Source organism: Aspergillus stella-maris, assembly GCF_047715825.1.
Source record: "Aspergillus stella-maris strain CBS 113639 unplaced genomic scaffold BDV14scaffold_50, whole genome shotgun sequence".
In the NCBI taxonomy this organism is placed as follows: Eukaryota; Fungi; Ascomycota; class Eurotiomycetes; order Eurotiales; family Aspergillaceae; genus Aspergillus; species Aspergillus stella-maris.
This window is the reverse complement of record NW_027396844.1, coordinates 17,398-39,077: the sequence shown is the minus strand read 5'-3', so window position 1 is coordinate 39,077 and position 21,680 is coordinate 17,398. Positions and strand designations below refer to the sequence as shown.

Below are 21,680 nucleotides of genomic sequence, written 5' to 3'. Positions count from 1 at the left end.
AAGCTAAGCTCTGAGATTAACCTCGGACGGGAATGATGCGCGGGAGGCTGGAGATCGATCAAGCTTGTTCTCGGCTATCTTGCTAGGTTGGTCTTGCTGACGCGCTATCTCAATGCATTTGTACTAACCGACTGTCGAGTGTAGAGCTCTCAAGATCTGAAATGCTCAATGAACATGTTATATCCGATCTCATGCATAACTTGACATATCTCCTGCATTATGTCATAGCGATGAACTGCCGAAGTACCCCAAGTGGAAATGCATACACAGCCAACATCTCCAGTTCCATCCGAGATCCACTTACTGCGTACACCCACCGAGGCAATAATATGGAGTCAGTTGCGTAACTTTGCAATCACGACGTCAATAACCATGCTTTTGGCTACACCGCAAGCACGTTATGCCGGAGCTCCGTTGGCCGTTGGGATCTTGGCTGTCAATATTTACCCTTCCCCTGATCCTGTCCATGGCTCGCTTGTTCAAGGTTTTGTACCTGTTGACAGTCAAGCTTAATCCAGTTGACAGCACACTGAGTCATTGTCATGGCTGATAATCCGCCTAATCGACCTAGAGCTGCTGTAAGTGATGGAATGATAAGACCTCGGTTCGAAGACTGACCGACCTAGACTGGGCCAGAAAGAGTCCGAGATGAGCATCTAAATGTCCCATCACCTCAACGTCGCCCTGATGGCGGCGGTAGACGGCCATCCGGCGTGGCCCCAGACCAAGACTCGGCGCCTGGCCTCCGTCGTCGCAGCACAGCAGCCTCACGGTCGCGACAAAGCCGTAGCCACCGAATACCCAGTCTCTCCTCGCGCACGACGCTGAGAAGCCGCACCAATGGCAACTTCACGATGGCCGGGCCAGACGAGACGACTCAGCTCCGCACAGCCCATGAGCCATTCGTGCAACCGGGCTATGGAGACTTGAACCCGGAGTATGAGCAGCCGACAAACACAAAGCCTGTGTGGGGTTTGGCGAAGCCTCTGCCTCGCGTTGTTCGGCCGGGCATGGTCCCGACGAAGGAGGAGATTCTACAGAACCGTATGAATGAACGGCCGCCATTGCCTGCTGAGAACTCAGCCAAGGTGGGAGCGGACGTTGATCCAAATGAGATCGAAGCCGGGAGGATCGAGAAGCAGGACCCGCGAAAGATGGCAGCAGAGGTCGATGATGCCCGAGCTCAGCGAGAGAATAATTTCGTGAACAAGCTCTTAACTGGTGAAACCGGCTCAACGAGACTATCCCGCCAGTCGTCAAGCCGCATGCGCCGGCCCTCTTTTTTAGAGCCTCTCCCTTCAGGTCGCTTATCCGCCGTGCAAGAGGGTGGAAGTCCTCCGGACAGCGAGACCGGTGAAGAGCCACCAGACTACACCCACGACGTGGCCGACGAACCACTCCACAACATCCCCGAGGAACACCACGACACCGAGCACGAAGACGAACTCGAACACTTCGACGAAGCCGCCTACCCCGAAGACCTGCACCCGCTCGTCCAAGACCTTGTCGAAGATGAAATCCACAACAACCACACCGTCTGGTCCGTCATCCGCACGCACCACCGCGAAGCCCTCGCCGAGTCCCTCGCCGTCTTCATTCAATTAACCGTCGGTCTATCCGCCGATCTCACAGTCACCCTCGGCGGCACAACAAACCCCAACACAACAGCTTGGGCCTGGGGCCTGGCCGCCATGATGGCAATCTACATATCTGGTGGTGTATCAGGCGCACACCTCAATCCCACCATAACAATAATGCTCTGGTTCTACCGCGGCTTTCCCAGGAAGAAAATGCCAGAGTACTTCGCCGCCCAATTCATCGGCGCATTCGTTGCTGCCCTCGCTGTGTACGGACTTTATTACCAGTCTATCTCGGAGTACCTGGGCACAGCAACAAGCACAACAACAAACATCCTAAACAGCTTCATCACATCCCAGCGCAACCCCTGGATCACACCGGCAACAGCCTTCTTCAACGAATTCCTCGGCACAGTCGTCCTCGTCGTGACTGTCCTCGCCCTAGGCGATGACCAAAACGCACCACCAGGCGCAGGAATGAACGCCCTAGTCGTCGGATTGATGGTCTACACGCTCTCCATAACATTCTCCTACCAAACAGGCGCCGCACTTAACCCGTCTCGGGACTTCGGCCCGCGCCTGGCTATGTTAGCTTTGGGCTATGGAGGGAACCTATTCACGAACCCGTACTGGTTTTATGGGCCTTGGGCGGGAAGTCTTTGTGGGGCGTTCATCGGTGCTTTCTTATACGACTTTATGATTTTCACGGGTGGTGAGAGCCCGGTTAATTATCCGTGGGAAAGGACGGAGCGCGCGATGAGGAGGAAGAAGATGAAGTGGAGGAGGAGACTTGGGTTTGGGACGGGGGAGGAGAAGGGGGCTGTTTGAGTCCTTTGATCTTTTGACAGCCCTGAGGTGGTCGGTTGTTTATCATGGCACATTTGTGGTTTGTCTGGGGTACATCCCCAGTGTCTACCGTGGGGATGAGATCATAGAAATGGACGGATGTGCTTGTTCAGTCTATGTTAGCAAATTTACGATTATCAATGATGCATGTATGTACCATAAGGGCGCAGGGAGTCAAAGGTGACAGCACTGAACTCTTCTATTATGAAAGTCAATGTATTTAAGACTCAAGAACAAATGAAATACACTCTATATATAGTCTATTCTGTATAACCTGTTTAAAATCCAAATTAAATATATACGGCCAAACCACTCACCCTCAGTAAAACCCATCTCAACTCCTCAAATGAAACACCAAAAACAAAAACACCAAGACAAACAAAATCGCCACGCCAATCCCCCAAATCAACATCCCATTCCCATTCCCATTTCCACCTCCATTCCCACCTCCATTCCCACCCCCCCTCGCAAACCCAACCCAAGAAAAGCGCCACCGTCTCCTCTTCTCCCTAACCAAATCCATCAACCGCTCCCTCTCCCACGCCAAAAACGCCATGGAAACTTTCTCCCTCCCCTCCCTGACAAATTCCTCCCAGTCTGCTCTAAGCGGAATAAACTCCCAATCTTGCTCAGGGAAAAGCCGCGTGCTTCGCACGCGGGGGGCCATCTGCGTTATGGGGAGGCGCTTGCGAAAGGTGAACTTTGAGGTGCTGGGGCGGATGGGGGAGGCGTTGTAGTTTTCTAGCCAGGATAGGGAGTTTGTGGTGCTGTCTGAGGTGCTGCCTGAGGGGGAGGAGCGGAGGAGGAGGGTTGGATTGTGCGGGTTGTAGAAGAGGGTTGGGGAGGGGGTTTGGGAGGTTGAGTGGTGTGTGTCGAGGGCGTGGGAAGGGGTGTGCCAGGATTTTGGGGGGTGGGTTGTTAGGCTTGTGCTTGAGGTTGAGCTTGTTCTTGTGCTGGCGTTGGGATTGGTGCAGCAGGGGTAGATGGGTCGTCGAGGCTGAGCCCTGCCTCTGCGGTTGGAGTTGATGCTGCGCTTGTGCTTGTGCAGGTATGTATACGAGAGTGTGGTATCGGCGATTGAGGGCATCTTGCGTTTGCGGACGATCTTTTGCTCCAGGGGTTCGTCTTCGTCGGAGCTGAAATCTGTCCAGGGATCTGATGTCAGAACTTGGTCTGCGTCCATGTGATCTTCTTCCTCGTTGCCAGAGTCGGAGTTAGACTCAGATATGTACTGGTAGATAAGTTGCGATGTTGCAGGTGAATGGGTATGGGAGCGCCTGGGTAAACTAGGGCTCTCGTCGTCCCCGGGGTCATTGTAGGGTTGCCAGGAGTTGTACTGTTGGATCGACTGTCTCCGGGACTGTTGGGAACTGACCATAGATCTGGACTGAGTCGGAGTTGATTCGCCGTCCTCATCGTCACTTGGAGTTGGCGAGCGTGGTGGGATAGGTGTCTGCGGACGATTGCGAGGGTCAAAGTCCCGAAGGATTGCCCTATCGTCCTCATAAAATTCATCGTCCTGTACCTCCGAGGCGGCGTCTTCCGTACCAGCGTCACTCTGCTCGTTCTCAGCGAACTGCCACTGCGCTTCCTGGAGATCATCCTCCAGAAAATCCCCAAGGAGTTCTCCGCCTCTAGCACCGGGGCTGGTACTAGTTCCTCGGGGAGTAGGGCTGGGCTCGCGGCTCGGAGCCTCTTTTGTGGGCGGTTCATGCTGCCAATTCTCGGCATCGTCCACAGTCTGCGGACTATTATTTCCTGCATAGCCGCCCTCACTCCTATTTTCTAAGAGTAGCATCTTGCCTCCCCCATCTCGAGAAACATTCTCATCATGGACATCCTCCCACTCTTTATCCCTGATATTCCTCACCCATTCCATGAGGACTTGACATCGCTCAATGAAGGCCTCATCACTCATTGCCAATGCTATCTCCAATCCAGCTTGTACCTTCTCTTCACCTTTGTCCGGATCACCCTCCCTCAGCAAATTCTCCGCATCTGCCAGCAGAAGAATCATCTTCCCAACCTGCATATGCCGGTCGAATCCATCCCGGAGATCCTTCGTGCTCGGGCCAGCCTTTAGCTCTGCTTTGATCGCCAGGAAATTGGCGTCCAGCTCCAGGTTGTGCTCCGGGAGGACCGGGAGAGAAAAGTCATACTTTGGCCTGGAATTGCCAATTGAGGGCGTTAATGTACCGGAGTGGTTCGGTTTCGAATGTGAGTCGGAAGTTGTGTCTGAGGATGCAGGAGACGGAGTTATTCTCTGACGATCACGATCGGGGAATTGCAAGGCGCGCGGTGTTATTGCTTCTTCTGTTGATGGACTGGTTCCTGTCCAGGCATATTGTGTGTTCGTGTTCGTGTTCGTGTTCGCATTGCTGTTGCTGTTGCCAGTGGGTTCAAAAGGCTCAGGCGACGGGCTCACTGAATTCATTTTGTCGGTTGAATATGATTAGCCTGTGATCCCTTTCAATAATTCAGGTTTGGAATCTCTGGGAAACGTACCTAGAGCGAGGAAAAGGAATGTATTTATCAAGACGAGCATAAAGGGTGAAAGTACCCCATGTCGCATTGAGGCCTTTGTATGACGGGCATTGTTTTCTTGTCGGAGGATGAGAATGAGCCTTGTGTGTTTTCTTCATGTTGGTCAAAGATGGTTCTTTGTGCTGGAAGACCCCAGTCATTCGTGTTGGGAAGAAGAGTTGTAGAACCGATTGCCAGAGAGGGAGAAGTCCAAAGACAAGAACCAGAGTCTCGACAGAGAAGCCAGATCAGCTGATCTGCCCCATTCGTCCCCTTTGAATGATAAAGGCCTAGTAGTGAGTACAGATAAACAGAGTCCTCAGGCACAACCAACCGCTCCACCGCTCGGGACCAGCCGAAAAGACTCCAGGATCAACTAGACAGAAACCGGCCTAGTCTTCCGCGAGGGGCAAATCATTTGCCTCAAGATAAGAAGTCGAAAAAAAATTCCAGTTCCTCACTCCTCAGCCTCGCTCACTCCTCGCACTCCCCGCATTCAGTCAGATCTCACAAGACTCAAGGTCCTCACTTTATCCACGCAACTCCAGTCTATTCCCCCTTTCCGCAAATCACAAATCATAATGGGCAACGTAAGCATCCGCCAATCTTCCTTATCTCCCCCCTCTCCTGATCAGATCGGCAATCGATAAGCAGCAATTTGCAACCACCCCCTCACTAACATGACAACCACAACAACAGGGCGCAAAAGCTGCCTCCAAGCGCGAGCGCAATGCAAAGGACGCCAAGGGTGCTGGCAAGTCGCAGCTCAAAGCCGTATGTGTTTTCCTTCCTTCTCTTCTACTTCCTGGCATCTAGCCCAGACGGCCCACCAAAACAGAACCCACCACTAACAATTCACTGCAGAACGAAGCAGCCAAGGACATCCAATGCGTCATATGCCGCGCTACATTCCTGAAAACGACGCGCGGGCCGGCGCTCACGGAGCACGCGGGGAACAAGCATAGCAAGACGCTGCAGGATTGCTTCCCTGGGTTTGTAGAGACGCCGAAGAAATGAGGTGATGCGATGTGGAGTGATGACCTGACCGCGTTTTTGGGACTGGTCAAAGTTACGCTCCTTGCCTTGCGCTCGTGGGGTTTGGCTGGCTGGCTGGGGGTGTTTGAGGTGGTGGGAGTGAGCGACAGGAGTGAAAGGGGCTTTTGGGTTGGGATGGATGGATGGGTAGGGGTGCATTTTAACTTGAATCATTGTTTGATGTACGTTTTTATTTGCTTCGCAGAAGAGATTACGCATACTGTAGTCACAGATATCAATTTGCTATTTACTTCATGTTGAATATAGATATTATGCCGTGCAATGGTGACAAACCAACTTACCTTAACCGAGAGACCCAGCCTGATCGGTCGGTTTACAGGTTGACCCATTGACTGCCAGATAGAAGAATGCAAAGAAGAACAAAACTTAGGAGAAGCTCAGCCCAGCCAGTCAAACCAAACGCCCAACCATGCAGAAGTCCTCAAAACAAATACCAGACGCCAAAGGAACCGAAAGTCTTCACGCACCGTCTACGCTTTTCAAGAACTCCTTCCCGCCGACATAAATAGTGATATCGACCTTGGTGCCTATCAATCGCTCACGCAGCCGAAGCAAAGCCAGGTAGGCATTATAGGACTTGGGTCTGCGACCATTCAAATAGTCCCAGGCGAGCTGGAATCCGGGCCGAGTAAGAGTCCGTTTATACCTGGGGTCGTCAGCCGGCCACTCCGGCGTCTCGAGCAAGGAGTCTTTGTAGTCGATCCACTGGTCTCTGCGGTAATCTGAGTGATGCCAGTCGCGCGCGAGCAAGATGAGAAAGGCTTCTGTGAGAGTATCCAATTTGAGAATCTTGATGGCTTGATGGCGCGGAGGCGGGTTTGAGCCAGGGGCCGCAGGGGCCGCATTCTTGCATGCGCGGTGGCAGGCGTGGGTCGTCGGGAGAAGGTGCGTCGGGCTTGAGTTCCAGTCACCATAGGACCGACGATTGGCGGATGAGAGAGACGAAGTAGGGACACTGGTGGAAGTGGACCTCTGCAACTGTGTGGTGTCTGTTTTGGGCGAGTAGCCAGCCCATCTCCTGGGAGTGTTGGAAGCGGTCTGCGTGCAATTCGATACAATTTGATCTTCGCAGAGGGTGAATCCAATGTGAACGAATATTGCGACTGCCCTTGGGATTAGGGCATCGGGGACAACGAACTCGACTTCCTGTAGACTTGATAAGCGGTTGGAATGGATGCACGGTTGGCTGACTTAAGCGGTGTCCTAGAATTTCGCCGGCGAAGCTGATAGCCTGGAAGCCCCAGAGGACATAGGCAATCCCACTGGATGCAGTCAGTTAAAACTTGAATGTGTAAGACCAGATATTGGTATGTTTGCCTTACGCTTCTTCGAGGGCCAAGGCCACATGGGACGCAAGTTGTGCGCCAACAATAGGCTTTTCTTCCCAAAACTTCATAATGAAGTAAGTATTCAGTTTCTAGCAAAGTCCAGATAGAGGGTGATTTTAGTCCCCTAGTGATGTAGTGATGTCCTTATGTATGCCGCGCTGTTTGTTATGGATTCGGTGGAACAAAGGGGTTATGTCTCGCTTCGCTTTGTAGCGCTTCAAATAATTGTTTGAGGGTAGATCAAGGCTTGTTATTGTGCATTATCCGTAAATCATAACAGAAGGGGGATGTCCAGGTTCTTTATCATAAGTCGTCTTTCATCGGCACCGGTTTCAAACAGACGCTGGCTGCAGACAAAGACACCATAATGGCAAGTCTTTTCCGCTCGAGGTCGGGATTACATTGACGAGAACGGATACTATGTACGAGAGTGAATGGGAGCTTGCATTAAATCCCGAAGGTGAGTGTAGATTCCAGATAAATGGCATAATGTCAGTCTGCGACTAAGCAAAAGCTTCCAAAATGGACAAGTCCCAGGCGTAGCTTGCTAGCCCCATGGCGCCCACGCTCATAATAAGCGCCATCAAGACGTTCACGGCGTTGTTATCTAGAATATCCCGCCCACTTTCTACGCAGCGGCTCTCATGGTGTGCCTCATCGCCAGCCTCCTTTCCTGCCGACGTTCCAGTTGCCCGGCTTCCCTTGAGAGCGGCAGCGTTCGCGACCACCTCAGTGTTTTGAAGCTGAGCCCCAGTGCTACTTGCAGAGGGCTTGGTGACACTATTCGCACCTCCTGGGCTCGTTGAGGATGGGTGGAGCAGAACCTAGGGGGCGCTGTTAGCAGATATCCCATAAAAAGCAGAGAATAGCGTACCTTCTGCCCTCCTGTACCCTCAACAATCTTACCACTCCGCTTATCCACGACACTGGCCTGCAGCAATCCGCCTAACACGCTATCCAGAATACTTCCCAGTGTGCCCCACAGCGTCGTCACGACAATGAGAATCGCCCGGTCTTTGGTCGTGCTCAAGAAGGAGGTACAGAAAGGTAGGAGAACTGCAGATGTGAGACCGATAGTGAATGCACCAAAAGAACCAGCCAAGAGACCGGTACTAGTTACGCCGCCATTCGTGCCTGGTGGGACGACGCGGAGGGTGGGGGAGATGATAAGGCGGGGCTTCGATTTCGAGAGGATGCCGAGTTCGGAGGAGAAGGTATCAGCGGCGACGGCGGCGTAGTTGCTAAAGGATAAGCAGCGTTAGCGAGTTGCCTAAGAATAGGAAGGCTATGGCCGGGCATACGCGATAATTCCAACGACAAGCAAATCCGCCGCATGACGTCCGTTGGAGAAACATTCCGCTGTCGGACCATCCTCCTTATCATTTTTCGCTATAACCCAGGCGTGGGCGAGACTGAGGACAGAGGCGACGATCGAGTTGGCAAGGACCTGAACGTGTGTACGGGCGCCCTCGCCGCCGTGGGAGCCAGTGGCAGAGAGAGTAAGCTGGGCTTTGATGTCATGCTTCACCTGTGGAGATTCGTGGTTAGCGCCACCTGTAGGGAAAGGAAGCAGGAGAAAAACCTTTGTAGCCTTGGTGCCGCCAACATAGAAGACGAGGAGCAGGAATAAGGGCAGCGACCACGGATTCAATGCGTGGGCGACAGCTGTTGCGGCTGCGGCGACGAGGCCGACTGGAGTGAGGGACTTGCGGGACCACGCGCGGTGGAGGAGGGCCGCGATGATGGGGACGGCGAGGAAGGGATGCATGGTTGAGAATTGTAGTGATCAGAGGGTGAGGATGAAGGAAAGGAGAAAGTCCATGTCGGAAGGAGGCCGGTGAGATTTTAAGAGCACAAAGCTGAGGTGTGACAGGTGGGGCCTGACCTCCGAGCTGAAAGCTGAAGCTGTGGAAGTTATCCCCGGTTACCTACCTCCATGACTAAGCTGATGGTCAACAATGTAAAATTGTGTACCTTCGGATACAATCCGTCAAGACCTTGAAAACTTTTTTGTGTGTTTTGGTGCAAAACTATTTGCTTCCTACAACAGTTTCGCCTCTACTCTGTTCTTGCTGTCCAGCACGAGGGCGATGCTCAACCACAGCACCTGTGCTGAATCTTGGAGAACTAGCTTCTCTATCACCACAAGGCCAACCGTACTCAGAGAGCAATTTGCTTGCTGTGTCGTGACCATCTCCCCTCTCAGCACCTACGTAGTAGGTGCCTAAACCGCCGCATTTAGTTCATTTGCAGTAATATCATCTATAAAGTTCATCGGAACTACTCTAGGGCAGATATGAGCCCAATTGCCAGACTGACGGCTCTACGGCCGTAAATAAGCCCTGAGACTCGGGAATATGCTACATACCTGAAGCACCTAGATTATTCATGACTGATTCGCGTCTGTTATGAATGCACCCTTAGTATGAATTCATAGACGAAGTATGTTTCGGGTTTGATAGTGATGCTTGGGCATGTTTGTGTACATGATTCATGAATAATGGATTATCAATTTATCTGCCTCCAGTGTCATTGCTGTATTGTGATATAGAGTAGTAGCTCACAGTTGCATCCTACAACTACCTGCAAGTAATCCACCAGGCCTAATACATAGTATAGTACCGTCTCAGGAGAATAATTGGATAGTTCTAGCATTTGAATGTCTTCAAGTTCATGTACAGCACATCACTTGACTCAAGTCTATACTCTAAATATATCATAGAGCTGGGGAAGGCAAAGCACGAACGAGTATAAATAGATCCCTTTATCCCCTACTTAATCCCCAGTCTCGCAATCCATCACCTGAATCTTTCTCCAGCCTCCAGCCTCCAATCTCGACTCTTCGAGCATTCCTCCAACTACCAAACCACCATACCCAGCACAACCTCTTCACCACAACATCCAAAATGCGTCTTTCCACACTTATTGCCTTCATGGCCCCCCTAGCCACCATGGTCACAGCAGTACGTACTTCCAAGTTTCCTACCCTCATAGCCAACCCTGTCTAGCCCACACTAACCCTCACACCAAATAGCACGAAGTCAGCTGCTGGGGCAAAGCCAGCCACCCCACCGAATCAAACGTGCAAAAAGCCATCTCCGAGCTCGACGACCAGATCACCAGCGCACCCGACTCCAAGCCCTTCGCCGTCCGCGCCAAGGCGAATTCCTGCGTCACTCAGTACTGCCAGGACAAGACGCAGGTGAGGTTCTGCAATGAGGACGACCAGCCTAAGACTATGCGCCTTCAGAATATCCGTGATAGTGTTGCTGTGATTTTTAATGATTGTGCTACTAAGTATAGGGGGAGGCATGTTGCGGGAGGTGTGGTTTTCCATGATGATCAGTGGAATGTTGTTGTTCAGACTGTTGATAAGTGCTGAATGATGTCCAGTGTAAGAGGGGCCCAGGGGGGGGGGGGGGGCAGTTTTGATGTTGTTCTGGTGATGCATTTTTTTTTCTAGGAGTATCAATTAGGTAGTGAAGTATTGATATTGCGTTAATATTTACTTCTCTACACAGAATCTAAGTAAGGGCACTATTGTAGGTATAATGGGTTGGGTCCAACAGCCACAGGTATGATAAAATGAACGATTACGAGCTTTGTAAGTTCCTTTTCTTTCACCAGGTTGTTGGATGTTGGAAGCACCAAGCCCTAACTGCTGCTGCTCAACGGTTGTTACTTCCAAATAAGGATGAACCAGCCACCACGATCGCTCCTTCCTCAGAAATGCAGAAGCTATACATAGCTTTGAGAAGGTACAATGGGTCGGGTTGTTCCTTCTAAGTATACAACACTACGCCGCACTTTCCGGATACTCTGTCATTTATTAAACACTTCATCCTCAGAATCGAAGCTATCCTTAAAATATTCCATGGTTTCATAATTCTCGGAGTTTACCCCAACGCCGAGAAGCTGAGCTCTCCTATACCGTCTTTCTCCACCAAAACCCGTAAGACTCCGAGCTAGCATGTACTTGGGTCCATACAACATAGGCAGCTAAGCTCGAAACCCAGTAGAACGGTATTATTCAACTCAAGGATTGACACAAGGGACACCCACAAATCGGCATGTATCCTCGCTTACCGAGACATCTTGTTAAAGGACCGTGGCGGCGATCTACATTCAACAATACTTGATCGGAGTATTTCCTACTCCGGCCCCCTTCGAATGAGATGCATGTATCACGGGCTTTGCGCTGTGCTGCATGCAGCATTCTGCAGGCTTCGAGCCAGCTGAGGTGGTCTTGCTGATCCCGAGCCTGGTAATATTATACCTTGTTTGAACTGCTTATGTGGTGAGGGGCAGTTCTCCGCATATCGATCTTACGTCGTTATAAGATCCTCCGGAGTCCTGCTCTCTTATTTTCTAAAATCCATCGGCCTATCTTTCTAAAACTCAAGCTTTGTGCCCGATAAACGTATATTAATTCAACTCTCCGTTCAACGACAGCCAGTATCCTGCATCAAACTCCAAATCAAACTCACAATGTCCGACCAGAACCCCGGCCAACTCTCCCCCCTCCGCCCCGTAACCCGCCTCATAACAGGCCACAACTCCTCCGGCAAAGCCATCGTCCAAAAAGAAGACCCAGCACATTGGTCCTCCTTCGAAAACGCCAGTATGGCATTCACAGTCGCATACACGACCTCGTCCTTCCCGCCAGACCTGAACAGCGACACCGACCTATCCACACACGAAAACCTCATCTCAAACGGCCAACTGGGCCTCGTTAACCCCGGCGGAACAGTCTGCCGCATAGTGGACTTTGCGCCGCGCGGCAGGCCAGTTATGCATCGCACCCAGAGCCTCGATTATGGGATTGTGCTGGAGGGCGAGATTGAGATGGCGCTTGATAGTGGTGAGAAGAGGGTTCTTAAGCGCGGGGATATCGCTGTGCAGCGCGGGACTATGCACGCTTGGTTTAATAAGAATGAGACGGAGTGGGCAAGGATGGTCTTTGTTTTGCAGGAGTGTAAGGAGGTTACTGTCGGTGGGAAGACGCTAGGTGAGGATTTGAGTGAGACTGTTTCGGATGATATTAAGCCCTCGAAATGATTGATGTCTGCTGTTTCTCTATTGATATAGTTAAATGGTTATATAGGTATAAGGCTTAGACAACCTTGATAACAACCTTCCCAAAATGGCTCCCACTTGCCAAAAACTTGAACGCCTCCGGCGCATCCTTAAACTCAAACGTCTTGTTAACAACAGGCTTAATCCCATGCTTCTCATAGAACTCAATCATCTCCTCGAATCGATCCCTCGGCCCATTGATCAGACCCTTGAGCGTGACATTGCGGCGCAGCGCAAGGAGGTTAACGTTCGTCCTATCGTCCGCGGCATCAACTTTACCAGAGAGATACCCGATGCAATCGATGAGTCCGCCCCAGGCAACGCAGTCAAAGGACTTCTTGAGCGTTTGCGCGCCGCCCGTTTCGAGGATTATGTCTGCGCCGTGGTTGTTTGTGAGTTCCATGACTTGCTCTTCCCAGTTTGGTGTGCTGCGGTAGTTGATTGTGTGTGTTGCGCCGAGGGATTTGGCTTGGTCGAGTTTGGAGTCGGAGGAGGAAGTGATGATGACTAGATCCTCATTAGTACCTGTTTCAAGTTGGGATGGTTAAGAGGGGGAGGGGGGGATCATTTACCCTTCGCGCCAATAGCGTTTCCAATCTGCAAGCCCGCGACAGCGACACCACCCGTTCCTTGCAGGAGAATCCACTCGCCCTCACCACCTGGGTTCCCCAAGGGCCTGAACCCGTTAATCGCCATCCAAGCAGTAACGGCCGCGATGGGCAATGTGCTGGCTTCCTCATCGCTCATGTAGCTAGGTGCCTTGACGAGCGCATGCTCCTTGAAGGAGCGGTACTGCGCAAGTACACCCTGCTGCGGCAATCCCATGCCCGAGGCCATCATGCTCTCGACGACCTGTCCCGTCTGGTGGTCAGGCAGGAAAGTGGAGAGGACGCGGTCGCCCTTTTTCCACTTGGAGACGCCGGATCCGACCTCTGTTACGACACCGCACATGTCGCTGCAGGGGACCAGGGAGGTTTTTTCATTGGAGACGGATTTGTGGTGGTTGTATTCGCCGGATGACACTTCATTGGTTGTAAGTATCTAATCTGTCCCATATAATTTGTCCACATATCATGAGAAAGGTACCTACCTTCAAAATCACGATAATTCAACGACACAGCACGAATCTCAACGAGGACTTCGCCCTCGCCGGCCGTGGGCTTAGGCGCCTCAGTGAGTTTCAGGCTGTCGATGCCTTCGAGCGAGGTAGTCCATTGTTGGATAGACATTGTGCTTGTTTCCTTGTTCCTTGGGCAGAATCTTAGTAAGGTACGGAGTACTGCGAGGGGTGAAGAAGGTTAATTGAGAGCTAATGCAGATCTTATCAACGGGAATGACCTCACCTTTAACAGCTTAAACTTAACTTCTTAAGTCTCCGAAACCATTAATAATCGTAACTGCCGACGCTGAGCCGAGAGCTGGGTGGACATAGCCCACACGAGCTCCGCGAACAACCCACGCGAGGTACACCCCTAACACGTGATGCCAAGACCACTTATTAAGCAGGAACCACCCAAGCGAGCTATTACGTCCGGTATTGTATTGAGTCCATATATTTTTTATACCACATTCCGAACGTATGGTGGTAATACTCCCTTCGCCACTGGCAAGTCTAATAATACCATTTTAAAACAAGCTAGCAGCGATTATAATGTAATAACAAGCAACTAAGAACTACTAACTACTTATATAGTCACTTTAGAAGTGGTTTAGTTTTAATTAGACATGTAATTTTCAACAGGGCAGCTGTCTTATAGAGATTAGTGGTTGGTAAGTGCTTGAAACTTCTCAGTTGGGTTGTAAAATATTACAACCTGAGTTGAGGGTCACGTGATTGCCAAGACGCTAAATGCTCCACTTTGGCACAACGGACCAAAATAACGACCTCAGCCGACCTGATCTCTCGAGAGGTGGTCCGCCCCACAGCGGCCGAGCATGATTCAGGTTGGACCGTTGGAGATGGAGGCGGAGATGGAGTGTCAGAACCGTATTGCTGATAAGGTTGTTGGTATACTTCGATTCCTTGCGTTGATCTATCCCTGCTCAAGAAATTGACTAGACGTGCGGAAGGTGCATTGTAGTGCTAGATACTTATGCGGAAGGAGCGATCCAACCCAAGATCGCACTTTCCCAAAGCTGTGTAGGCTGTGAAATCTCAAGGAAGGCACGACTGTGGTGACTGATTCTCCCTTATTCGGAAGGAACGATCGTTGCCCGCGGCGGAAGCCGGAAGGTTGCGGCGCAGCTAGGGTACGTCCGGGTGGTGGTAGATGTCTACAACGCTCAACGACGACAAAGAAAGAACAATAAAAGCAGGATCATTATGAAGAGAAGAGAAAGAGTATCCAATTTAACAACGCCTATATACAAGTAGAGAATATGAATAGAATTGCAATCCATGCAGACATGACTCATTACTCAGCCTCCCATTTCACGTGCCCCCATCAAACATAAACACTCGACCCATCAGGCGAAGACTTCTTCCCAGAGCACCCGCAAGCACCCTTACCCGCAGCAACCTGGCTTGGCGTGCGCGCAAAGCTAGGCGGTACATCGAGCACTGGGTTGCGGGTGAAGAAGTTTCGTGGTCTCAGCAGCACAGTCATCGGCTCAGCGGGCATAATGGGGAAGTCCTCGGGGCTGGGGAAGTGTGTGAGGCCGAAAGTGTGCCACAGGACAACGTCGGTGTTGTCGATGGATGCTTGCGGTCCGGCGGCTTCGATCCAGGCGGGGAGACCTTGGGATGGTTCGCCGGAGGTTTGGGGGACGTGGCGGCCTGCTGGGTGAATTTGGTCATCGGAGTCTGCGGGATGTTAGCTTGATTCGGAGTGGCTAAGGAGATTGGGGGTGTGACTTACACTTCGTGACGTGCACGGCGTGGCGGGCGAAACCAGCTCTCTTCCAGACGAGACTGCCTTCCTTGGGGAGGAGAGGAGGAACCTCGCGGCTGACGAGTTTGTACGAGACGGGCTTCTTACTGTAGGGGTTGAGCTTGTTGGTGTTTTGGATTTCCCAGGTTCGGCTGGTCGAGCCGTCGTAGTCGGACATCGCCTCACGGGGAGTGTTGAACTTGGTCTTCTTTGCGTAGAAGGCGTTGCCGTACTTGTTCTCGGCGGATCCAACTTCTCCGGATCCACGGACAGCATCGACCTGGAAGACGGTGTTGGCGGGTCCATCGACGTTGGCGTCGACACGGAGACAGAAGAGGTGCTGGTGGTTGTGGGCGTTGACGCCGGGGTAGACTTCTGTTCCCCAGCCGTTGGTCTCCTCGCCAGGGTTCAAGGAGTAAGTGTTCAGGATACCAGTCAGCTTGATGTCCAGCTGGACGGTGCCGTCTTGGTGGAAGATCCAGTAGACGCAGTACTCGTAGTTGGCGGCCGTGAAGATGTGAGAGATGACGAGCTTGCGGCCACGGGTGACGATCATGGATTCGTCGCGGAAATCAGTGTGCTTGTAGAGGATACCGGCGTCTTCTTCGTGGATGCAGATGGCATTCTTCACGATCGTGCTGGCACCGGCGCGGTTGACGAAAGCTGCGTCCATGTAGTGAATCGCACCCTTGCAATCGCAGCCGAGGGACAGACTGTTGGTCATGTAGCCACCACCGTACTCACCCAGGTCAAAAGCATGCTTGCGCTGGTGGGGGTGCTCAGGGTTTCCGTAGGGAACGACCATCTCAGCGAGAGACATACGGTAGAAGACATCTCGGACATTGCCCTTGTCGTTGTATGTGATGTTGTTGAGGACGATACCCTCGCGGTAGTTGAAGCCAACATGAATGCTCCAGTTTTGCCATTCGATAGTGCGGCCCTTGACCGCGAAGGAGACGCCCTCTGGCTGGGTGATGTGAATTGGCTTGATGTCAGTTCTGTACCCGCCCTCCTTCTCAACCGACTCGACGTGGTAGTTGTTGGGCGCGGCTTTGCTGAGAGGTCGTCGCACAGGCGGGATGTCAATGTGAATGATTGACTTTGTCTCTGCATTATAGATGGGACAGAAGTCGAGAGGGTATGTGTATTGCGAATCGTCAACGTGAGGGCGGTAGTACATGAGAGCTTGCTGCAGACGCACATCCGTGCCGAAACGCTCATCGTATCCAATTGTCCAAGCTAGGGCTGTTAGATGTGCTTTTGAATAGAGATGCGGATAACTTACGATCACAGTAAACCTTGTCCATATCCTCCGGGGGAATACCCAAGATCCCGCACTGTTCAATGACCTTAGGGTCCTTGCGAACAACAAATTCGACATCTTGCAGATCCTCCATCGTAATCAGAGGCTGGACGCCAGGAGTGTGCTTCCACTCGAGGATCTTCTTTGCGTTGAGGTCAACAACTCCATCGTAGATCTTGCCACCCGGAGCAATGACAACGACATCGGCAGCACGAGTCGGGCGAGGAATTTTGTCGGGGTTTGCGAGCCAGGCCATCATCTCTTCCTTGCGGGGCTCGTAGAGCGTAACTGCGTTGAAGTTGACCTTGCCATGTTCTTCGCGGATGACGGAGACGGCAGTGTCAATCTCGGTTGTTGTAAGAGGGTCCAGAGGATGAGGAGGGGGTGCTGAAGCAGTGACCTGATGGGTCAGTTGCTGTAGTCTTTCGAGAACCATCTTGCTGTGTTATCTGTGTATAGAATGCGGGGGTGGAGAGGTATAAGAGAGGAGTGGTGGGACAGCAGTCGACAAGATTAAGTCGAGACGCCAATTCTAGGGCACCACCAAGAAGAAGAGATGTAGATGATGATGGAAAAAGTAAGGATTCTCAATGATGGAAAGAAGATGGGTTATAAAGGAAGCAACTGAGCATCCTTTCGCGACAGACCAGAGCGTAGAGAGCGATAAGAAGCGAGCCCGATAAGATACTCAAGTGTCGCCCGGATTCCTTACCTTCTTTGGGACTAGTGTGCCTTCTCGTGGTCGCATGCCTCAAGCAGCAGTTCAACCCGGCCAGCTTCATCTACACTTACGAGATGCACTGATTGGAATGCTTCTCCTTGCGATCACAAGGAATGATCTGCGGCACTCGTCTCAGGTTTTTGATGAGTTGGTAATCTTCATGCACACCTCGGAACTTGTTCATATCGTTAGGGACAGTCTAGCAGTTCCGGAAAGCCCTCAGCTTCCTGAAAGGCTAACGGTCTATTTCGAGCCTTGAACCAGCTTGCAGCACAGGAGTACGGTCAACATTTGTTGATGGATTTGACAGCTAACGACGAAGCTTGTCCTCGCCAGCGATGAGCAATGGGTGCGGCAGGATCTAGAAGCAGGAACAGAAAGCTTGGTTCCTAGCGGAATGCGGAGAGACAAAGGAGGATCAAACTCAATATCCCTCGCAAGTTGAAATTGTAACTTGTGCACTTGCATCATATATCATAAGACTCACCGAATCATCAATGTTCTCCTCACTGGGCGGATTAAGATTCTCCGCAAGACCTCTCACCTTGCGAAGACCAACTTCGAGTCGACCAATAGGGAATCGGATCAGCGCACTAGCATCAATATTCCAGCGATCTGAACCAAGATCTGCACCAATGTTCCCCAACTTTGCGAAGCTCCAGCGTATCAGCAATCAAGGATATGCGTTCAGCCCTTCCATTTTCGGCGCAGCTCCCTTGCGAAGTTGCGAGTTACCGCACGGGATGTGTGACCGAGAAGTTCGACGAACACCCGGAAAAGCGGGGGAAAAGGCAAATAAATTAGGGCCCTTCGCCTGCAGCGCGTCATTTTCCGCGTTTGAGAAATTGAAGAATTCAATTTTGGCACAATGCGCGCCGTCCCTAGTATACCGACGGCCCTGCTTCTTTCACTGGGCACAGCACTTGCGCAGCGGCCGTACCATTGGGGTCCGGACGAATGGAAAGCGACTGTTTTGTTTGGGAACTCGTACACCGACGATTCGCGATTCCAGTACTGGGCTGACCATAATGGAACTTTACCTCCGGTAGCATGGGAACAGCCAGCCGTAAGTTTCGCAATTGAACAACCCACCAGCTGGTCAGGCTCTAACCCACGATTAGAACAATGAGTCGGCTTCTGGAGGGTATAACTGGGGACATTTTGCAGCAGAACTTGCGAACCTGACCAAGTTCAATTACGCGGTCTCTGGGGCTGTGTGTTCGAATCATATCACACCGCGCATATACGGACCTGTAGGCGAGCCGTGGCCATCTGTTCTGGAATATGAGATCCCGGCATACATTGCGGATAGCAAGTACATCGACCCAAAGAGTGGGAAGAAGTTCATGGACATCAAACAGGACGAGACGGTCTATGCCATCTGGATTGGCACAAATGATATCGGCAATAATGCCTTCCTCACCGACTCGCAGGTCGGAGGGAAAACAATTCCGGACTATATCGAATGTGTGTTCCAGGCCCTTGACGGCATCTACGCCAATGGGGGTCGGTACTTCGTGATTATGAACTTGGCGCCCCTGCAACTTGCTCCTCAATACGCGACTCCTGAGAACGGCGGACTGGCTTCCACCAGTGGATATCCCGATAAAGGGGCCAATATTACCGAAATTAGCTATCGGATGTGGGAGTCCGTGGTCACGATTAATGATGTCTTCCATTATAAGACAGCATACGAGACAGTGATAGCGCGTCGATACCCCGGGGCGCAGCTGGCGATCATGGACACGTATGGCTTGGTATGGCTTCTTTTCGGCTTCTTCCCCCTTCTATCTACCCCACCTTCTGTCAATCCTAGTCGGTTTCATGTCTTTGCTGACGCTGTATCTAGATTTCCGACGTTTACCACCATCCTGACGAGTACCTGAACGCGCCGGCCAATGTCACTGGGTACGTGAGACATTGCGATGACTCTGGAGACTGTGAGAGCCTTCCCAATGAGCATTCCTACCTGTGGTTTGATGAGCTGCATCCTTCCGAGCGTACCGACGAGATAATCGGTCGGGAGTTTGTCAATCTGGTCACGGGAAACAATAGCCGTTGGGCAACATACTGGTAATGGGTACCAGGGCCAATATCGCACGCAACCATAGAATAGGAGATGGAGAAATGGTATCATGCTCGCAAGATGCAGTACGTAACTAATAGTCAATATTGAATCCACTCTTGGATATTCGAACAGCCTTATTAGTTTCAGGGTAGCGTTCCGCCGAACGGTTTGGGGGCGAAGCAGCCAGCCGATCCAATCAACAAAATTTCCATCCCAACCTCGGCGACTGCAAGGCAGAATTGACGGCTGCCTGGCATGGAAGCTCCAATTTCAAGTGAAACTCCGTATGCTCCGATGAAACCCTAATACTATGAGTATTGTCGAAGAAAGGAGTAGTTAAAACTCTTTTACCTTTCCCTCAATTTCATTGTTCCAGTTCTGATGCCAAACCCAGCAGATCATGTATGGCGTTCACATCACCACCCCCGGCGAGACCTCAATGGCCCTTAGCGATCCGACCTGAGACCGTCGCTACCGTCGAGCCAGAAACGATCATCACCGTCCGCAATAGGCCCGAGCCATGGCACCCGCTGGACTACACCATCGCCCACGAGAACGGGACCACGCTATTCACGGTCCATGGCCATCCATGGAGTCTCGCACAGCGCCGCGTCTTCCGCGATGCTTCGGGGTTTGCGCTGTTTGAGCTGCGGAATCGATGGTACGATTCGTCCACCGTCGAACTGAAGCGACTCGGGGCCAGAACGGACAACGAACCCTTGCTCTCCGCGAAGTGTCGTGTGGCGGTCCAAGCACCTAGGGCAGTTCTGCAGTTCCCCAATGCTTGCGTACCGATGACGGCGAGACCTTCAGTTGAAAAAGGACACAAGCATAAGATGTCGCTTCCGCATTCGAGGCCACGGTCTTATAGTCTCGAGGCTGATACTGTCATGGAGATATATGCGATGGATGTGGATAACCTGGTGCAAGTGGCTGTTGTTGGGGATCAGAGAGTGGCGTTCATTGAGCGGGTTACTGATCCCGGCGTTTTGGCACAAGGCCAGAAGCCACCATACAAATTCAGACCAATGTGGAAGGTCAGAGTTGCACGGGGTGTTGACTTGGCTCTTGTAAGTTGGTTTTTCGAGTGACATGGTCAAAGGATTTGACTCTGATGTGGAGCGTTCTTATAGGTCGCTGTTGCAGTTGTTATTATCAGTCAACAAGTAACTGCTATTGGACTTGCAGGCCGGTGACCAGGGTTGCTGAGTTTGCAACGCTTCGAAATGTTGGTCGGGGTTTAAACTCCGGCAGGCTACTGTATCAGCCACTTCTTTGGGACACAGGATATTCATGGTCAGGGCACCGGGTATAACACAAGGACCGACGACACACTTCGCTTCGGGGCGTACAGGGACTATGACAACGGACGGTCAAAGGAAGCATCTGCAGCTTGGTTCGAGCAAAAGGCGGGTATTGTCGCGACCTTGAACATGATCTCGGATTCTTCCTCAAAGGCGGTACGATGCGAGTCGTTACCGACTTCTGAATTAATCAATCATCTTTGAGCACCCGTCTGAGAACAGTACAAGATATGGGTGGGGTGATATCGCTCTCCCTTTGCGTTTCGTTGATGTCTACTCACCCAACCATCACCTGGTCCGGTCAGCTTCTGCAGCAAGAAGCCAAAGACGAGCTCTCAACGATGATGGAGTAGCGAGCCTCGCGAGCAAAGGGTATTATCGACCGAAGTCGTGTTCACTCATTGGAAATGCGGTTGATTTGATGTCTGCAGCATTTGCCAGACAATCGAGGATGCTTGCGTTCAAAAGAAGCTGCCTTAGTCTATGTCAAAGCTTAATACCAGAAGCTTTTCATTTTCTCACCAATCTAGTTCTTCCAAAACTTATGCTCTCCGTCCACTTGTACTCTGCATTTCACTATCGACGTTTCTGCGGTAGAACGAGTCGCCGTGTGCTTGGAGAGAGGGGCTCCTGTTGGCGTCACAATGCCTTCAGCGTCAGTGAGCTCGATACTGTTGTATTAGCGGAGGCCAATGCTTTGATATCGTGATAGATGAAGTGTATGAGTTGACGACTGGCAGATGACTGGCAGACGATGGCGAGCGGAATGGAGAGAGAAGGATGTCACTGGATCACAAAGTCAGGTGCTGTGGCTTCCTCACCTCAACCTTCGCAACCTTATCACTCCACCCACTCCCTCGCTGAGCTCCTCACCTTCAACACAACAAGCTGGCCAGGTACCTTTTCCCTCTTCTGCCAAGCGGAAATAAAGCAGTATCAGGCAGCAGCAATGTCGTTTTCTTGGCCGATTCGCCCTACAGTCGGTTCCGGGGTCTTTGTCGCCTGACG

General features: G+C 51.6%; 11 protein-coding genes across 11 annotated transcripts; 6 read left to right on the top strand and 5 right to left on the bottom strand.

The window, feature by feature from the left end:
- Positions 1 to 542: 542 nt before the first annotated feature.
- On the top strand, positions 543 to 2,405 carry BDV14DRAFT_202679 (MIP/aquaporin family protein; the record flags this gene model as incomplete). The annotated part of the gene is made up of 2 exons (XM_073774092.1): positions 543 to 578; positions 627 to 2,405. 2 exons carry the CDS (start codon positions 543 to 545, stop codon positions 2,403 to 2,405), a joined length of 1,815 nt encoding a protein of 604 aa, XP_073625489.1.
- Positions 2,406 to 2,693: 288 nt separating this feature from the next.
- BDV14DRAFT_178167 (uncharacterized protein) lies at positions 2,694 to 5,225 on the bottom strand. Its single transcript, XM_073769536.1, has one exon. The coding sequence runs from the start codon at positions 4,855 to 4,857 to the stop codon at positions 2,758 to 2,760; it is 2,100 nt and encodes a 699-aa protein (XP_073625488.1). The 5' UTR covers positions 4,858 to 5,225; the 3' UTR covers positions 2,694 to 2,757.
- Positions 5,226 to 5,284: 59 nt separating this feature from the next.
- Positions 5,285 to 6,330, top strand: BDV14DRAFT_178166 (uncharacterized protein). Its single transcript, XM_073769535.1, has 3 exons — positions 5,285 to 5,536; positions 5,646 to 5,720; positions 5,811 to 6,330. The coding sequence occupies exons 1-3, from the start codon at positions 5,528 to 5,530 to the stop codon at positions 5,961 to 5,963; spliced, it is 237 nt and encodes a 78-aa protein (XP_073625487.1). The 5' UTR covers positions 5,285 to 5,527; the 3' UTR covers positions 5,964 to 6,330.
- A 131-nt stretch (positions 6,331 to 6,461) lies between these two features.
- BDV14DRAFT_202676 (uncharacterized protein) lies at positions 6,462 to 7,398 on the bottom strand (the record flags this gene model as incomplete). Its single annotated transcript, XM_073774091.1, has 3 exons — positions 6,462 to 7,148; positions 7,183 to 7,264; positions 7,325 to 7,398. 3 exons carry the CDS (start codon positions 7,396 to 7,398, stop codon positions 6,462 to 6,464), a joined length of 843 nt encoding a protein of 280 aa, XP_073625486.1.
- A 29-nt stretch (positions 7,399 to 7,427) lies between these two features.
- BDV14DRAFT_178163 (DUF92 domain-containing protein) lies at positions 7,428 to 9,204 on the bottom strand. The gene is made up of 4 exons (XM_073769534.1): positions 8,913 to 9,204; positions 8,632 to 8,858; positions 8,205 to 8,571; positions 7,428 to 8,154 (listed from the first exon to the last, which is right to left on the bottom strand). Exons 1-4 carry the CDS (start codon positions 9,096 to 9,098, stop codon positions 7,834 to 7,836), a joined length of 1,101 nt encoding a protein of 366 aa, XP_073625485.1. The 5' UTR covers positions 9,099 to 9,204; the 3' UTR covers positions 7,428 to 7,833.
- Positions 9,205 to 10,236: 1,032 nt separating this feature from the next.
- On the top strand, positions 10,237 to 10,712 carry BDV14DRAFT_202674 (uncharacterized protein; the record flags this gene model as incomplete). The annotated part of the gene is made up of 2 exons (XM_073774090.1): positions 10,237 to 10,293; positions 10,365 to 10,712. 2 exons carry the CDS (start codon positions 10,237 to 10,239, stop codon positions 10,710 to 10,712), a joined length of 405 nt encoding a protein of 134 aa, XP_073625484.1.
- An 842-nt stretch (positions 10,713 to 11,554) lies between these two features.
- Positions 11,555 to 12,415, top strand: BDV14DRAFT_105119 (cupin domain-containing protein). Its single transcript, XM_073765566.1, has one exon. It carries the CDS (start codon positions 11,819 to 11,821, stop codon positions 12,386 to 12,388), a length of 570 nt encoding a protein of 189 aa, XP_073625483.1. The 5' UTR covers positions 11,555 to 11,818; the 3' UTR covers positions 12,389 to 12,415.
- Positions 12,416 to 12,443: 28 nt separating this feature from the next.
- BDV14DRAFT_202672 (zinc-dependent alcohol dehydrogenase family protein) lies at positions 12,444 to 13,635 on the bottom strand (the record flags this gene model as incomplete). Its single annotated transcript, XM_073774089.1, has 3 exons — positions 12,444 to 12,913; positions 12,979 to 13,428; positions 13,497 to 13,635. The coding sequence occupies 3 exons, from the start codon at positions 13,633 to 13,635 to the stop codon at positions 12,444 to 12,446; spliced, it is 1,059 nt and encodes a 352-aa protein (XP_073625482.1).
- A 1,128-nt stretch (positions 13,636 to 14,763) lies between these two features.
- BDV14DRAFT_178157 (peroxisomal copper amine oxidase) lies at positions 14,764 to 17,272 on the bottom strand. The gene is made up of 3 exons (XM_073769533.1): positions 16,562 to 17,272; positions 15,265 to 16,515; positions 14,764 to 15,209 (listed from the first exon to the last, which is right to left on the bottom strand). Exons 1-3 carry the CDS (start codon positions 17,013 to 17,015, stop codon positions 14,851 to 14,853), a joined length of 2,064 nt encoding a protein of 687 aa, XP_073625481.1. The 5' UTR covers positions 17,016 to 17,272; the 3' UTR covers positions 14,764 to 14,850.
- A 698-nt stretch (positions 17,273 to 17,970) lies between these two features.
- On the top strand, positions 17,971 to 19,710 carry BDV14DRAFT_105058 (SGNH/GDSL hydrolase family protein). The gene is made up of 3 exons (XM_073765565.1): positions 17,971 to 18,366; positions 18,422 to 19,057; positions 19,150 to 19,710. The coding sequence occupies exons 1-3, from the start codon at positions 18,169 to 18,171 to the stop codon at positions 19,375 to 19,377; spliced, it is 1,062 nt and encodes a 353-aa protein (XP_073625480.1). The 5' UTR covers positions 17,971 to 18,168; the 3' UTR covers positions 19,378 to 19,710.
- Positions 19,711 to 19,772: 62 nt separating this feature from the next.
- On the top strand, positions 19,773 to 20,564 carry BDV14DRAFT_191480 (uncharacterized protein; the record flags this gene model as incomplete). The annotated part of the gene is made up of 2 exons (XM_073771501.1): positions 19,773 to 20,438; positions 20,502 to 20,564. The coding sequence occupies 2 exons, from the start codon at positions 19,773 to 19,775 to the stop codon at positions 20,562 to 20,564; spliced, it is 729 nt and encodes a 242-aa protein (XP_073625479.1).
- Positions 20,565 to 21,680: the final 1,116 nt, after the last annotated feature.

Coding starts and splice junctions, on each gene's coding strand:
- BDV14DRAFT_178167 (XM_073769536.1), bottom strand. CDS start 4,857: ATGAATTCAGTGAGCCCGTCGCCTGAGCCTTTTGAACCCACTGGCAAC.
- BDV14DRAFT_178166 (XM_073769535.1), top strand. Junction 5,721..5,810: donor GCAAGTCGCAGCTCAAAGCC/GTATGTGTTTTC, acceptor AATTCACTGCAG/AACGAAGCAGCCAAGGACAT.
- BDV14DRAFT_178163 (XM_073769534.1), bottom strand. CDS start 9,098: ATGCATCCCTTCCTCGCCGTCCCCATCATCGCGGCCCTCCTCCACCGC. Junction 8,859..8,912: donor GCGGCACCAAGGCTACAAAG/GTTTTTCTCCTG, acceptor GAATCTCCACAG/GTGAAGCATGACATCAAAGC. Junction 8,572..8,631: donor CTTGTCGTTGGAATTATCGC/GTATGCCCGGCC, acceptor CTTATCCTTTAG/CAACTACGCCGCCGTCGCCG.
- BDV14DRAFT_105119 (XM_073765566.1), top strand. CDS start 11,819: ATGTCCGACCAGAACCCCGGCCAACTCTCCCCCCTCCGCCCCGTAACC.
- BDV14DRAFT_178157 (XM_073769533.1), bottom strand. CDS start 17,015: ATGGTTCTCGAAAGACTACAGCAACTGACCCATCAGGTCACTGCTTCA. Junction 16,516..16,561: donor GGACAAGGTTTACTGTGATC/GTAAGTTATCCG, acceptor TAACAGCCCTAG/CTTGGACAATTGGATACGAT. Junction 15,210..15,264: donor CGCCGTGCACGTCACGAAGT/GTAAGTCACACC, acceptor AACATCCCGCAG/ACTCCGATGACCAAATTCAC.
- BDV14DRAFT_105058 (XM_073765565.1), top strand. CDS start 18,169: ATGCGCGCCGTCCCTAGTATACCGACGGCCCTGCTTCTTTCACTGGGC. Junction 18,367..18,421: donor TAGCATGGGAACAGCCAGCC/GTAAGTTTCGCA, acceptor ACCCACGATTAG/AACAATGAGTCGGCTTCTGG. Junction 19,058..19,149: donor TCATGGACACGTATGGCTTG/GTATGGCTTCTT, acceptor CGCTGTATCTAG/ATTTCCGACGTTTACCACCA.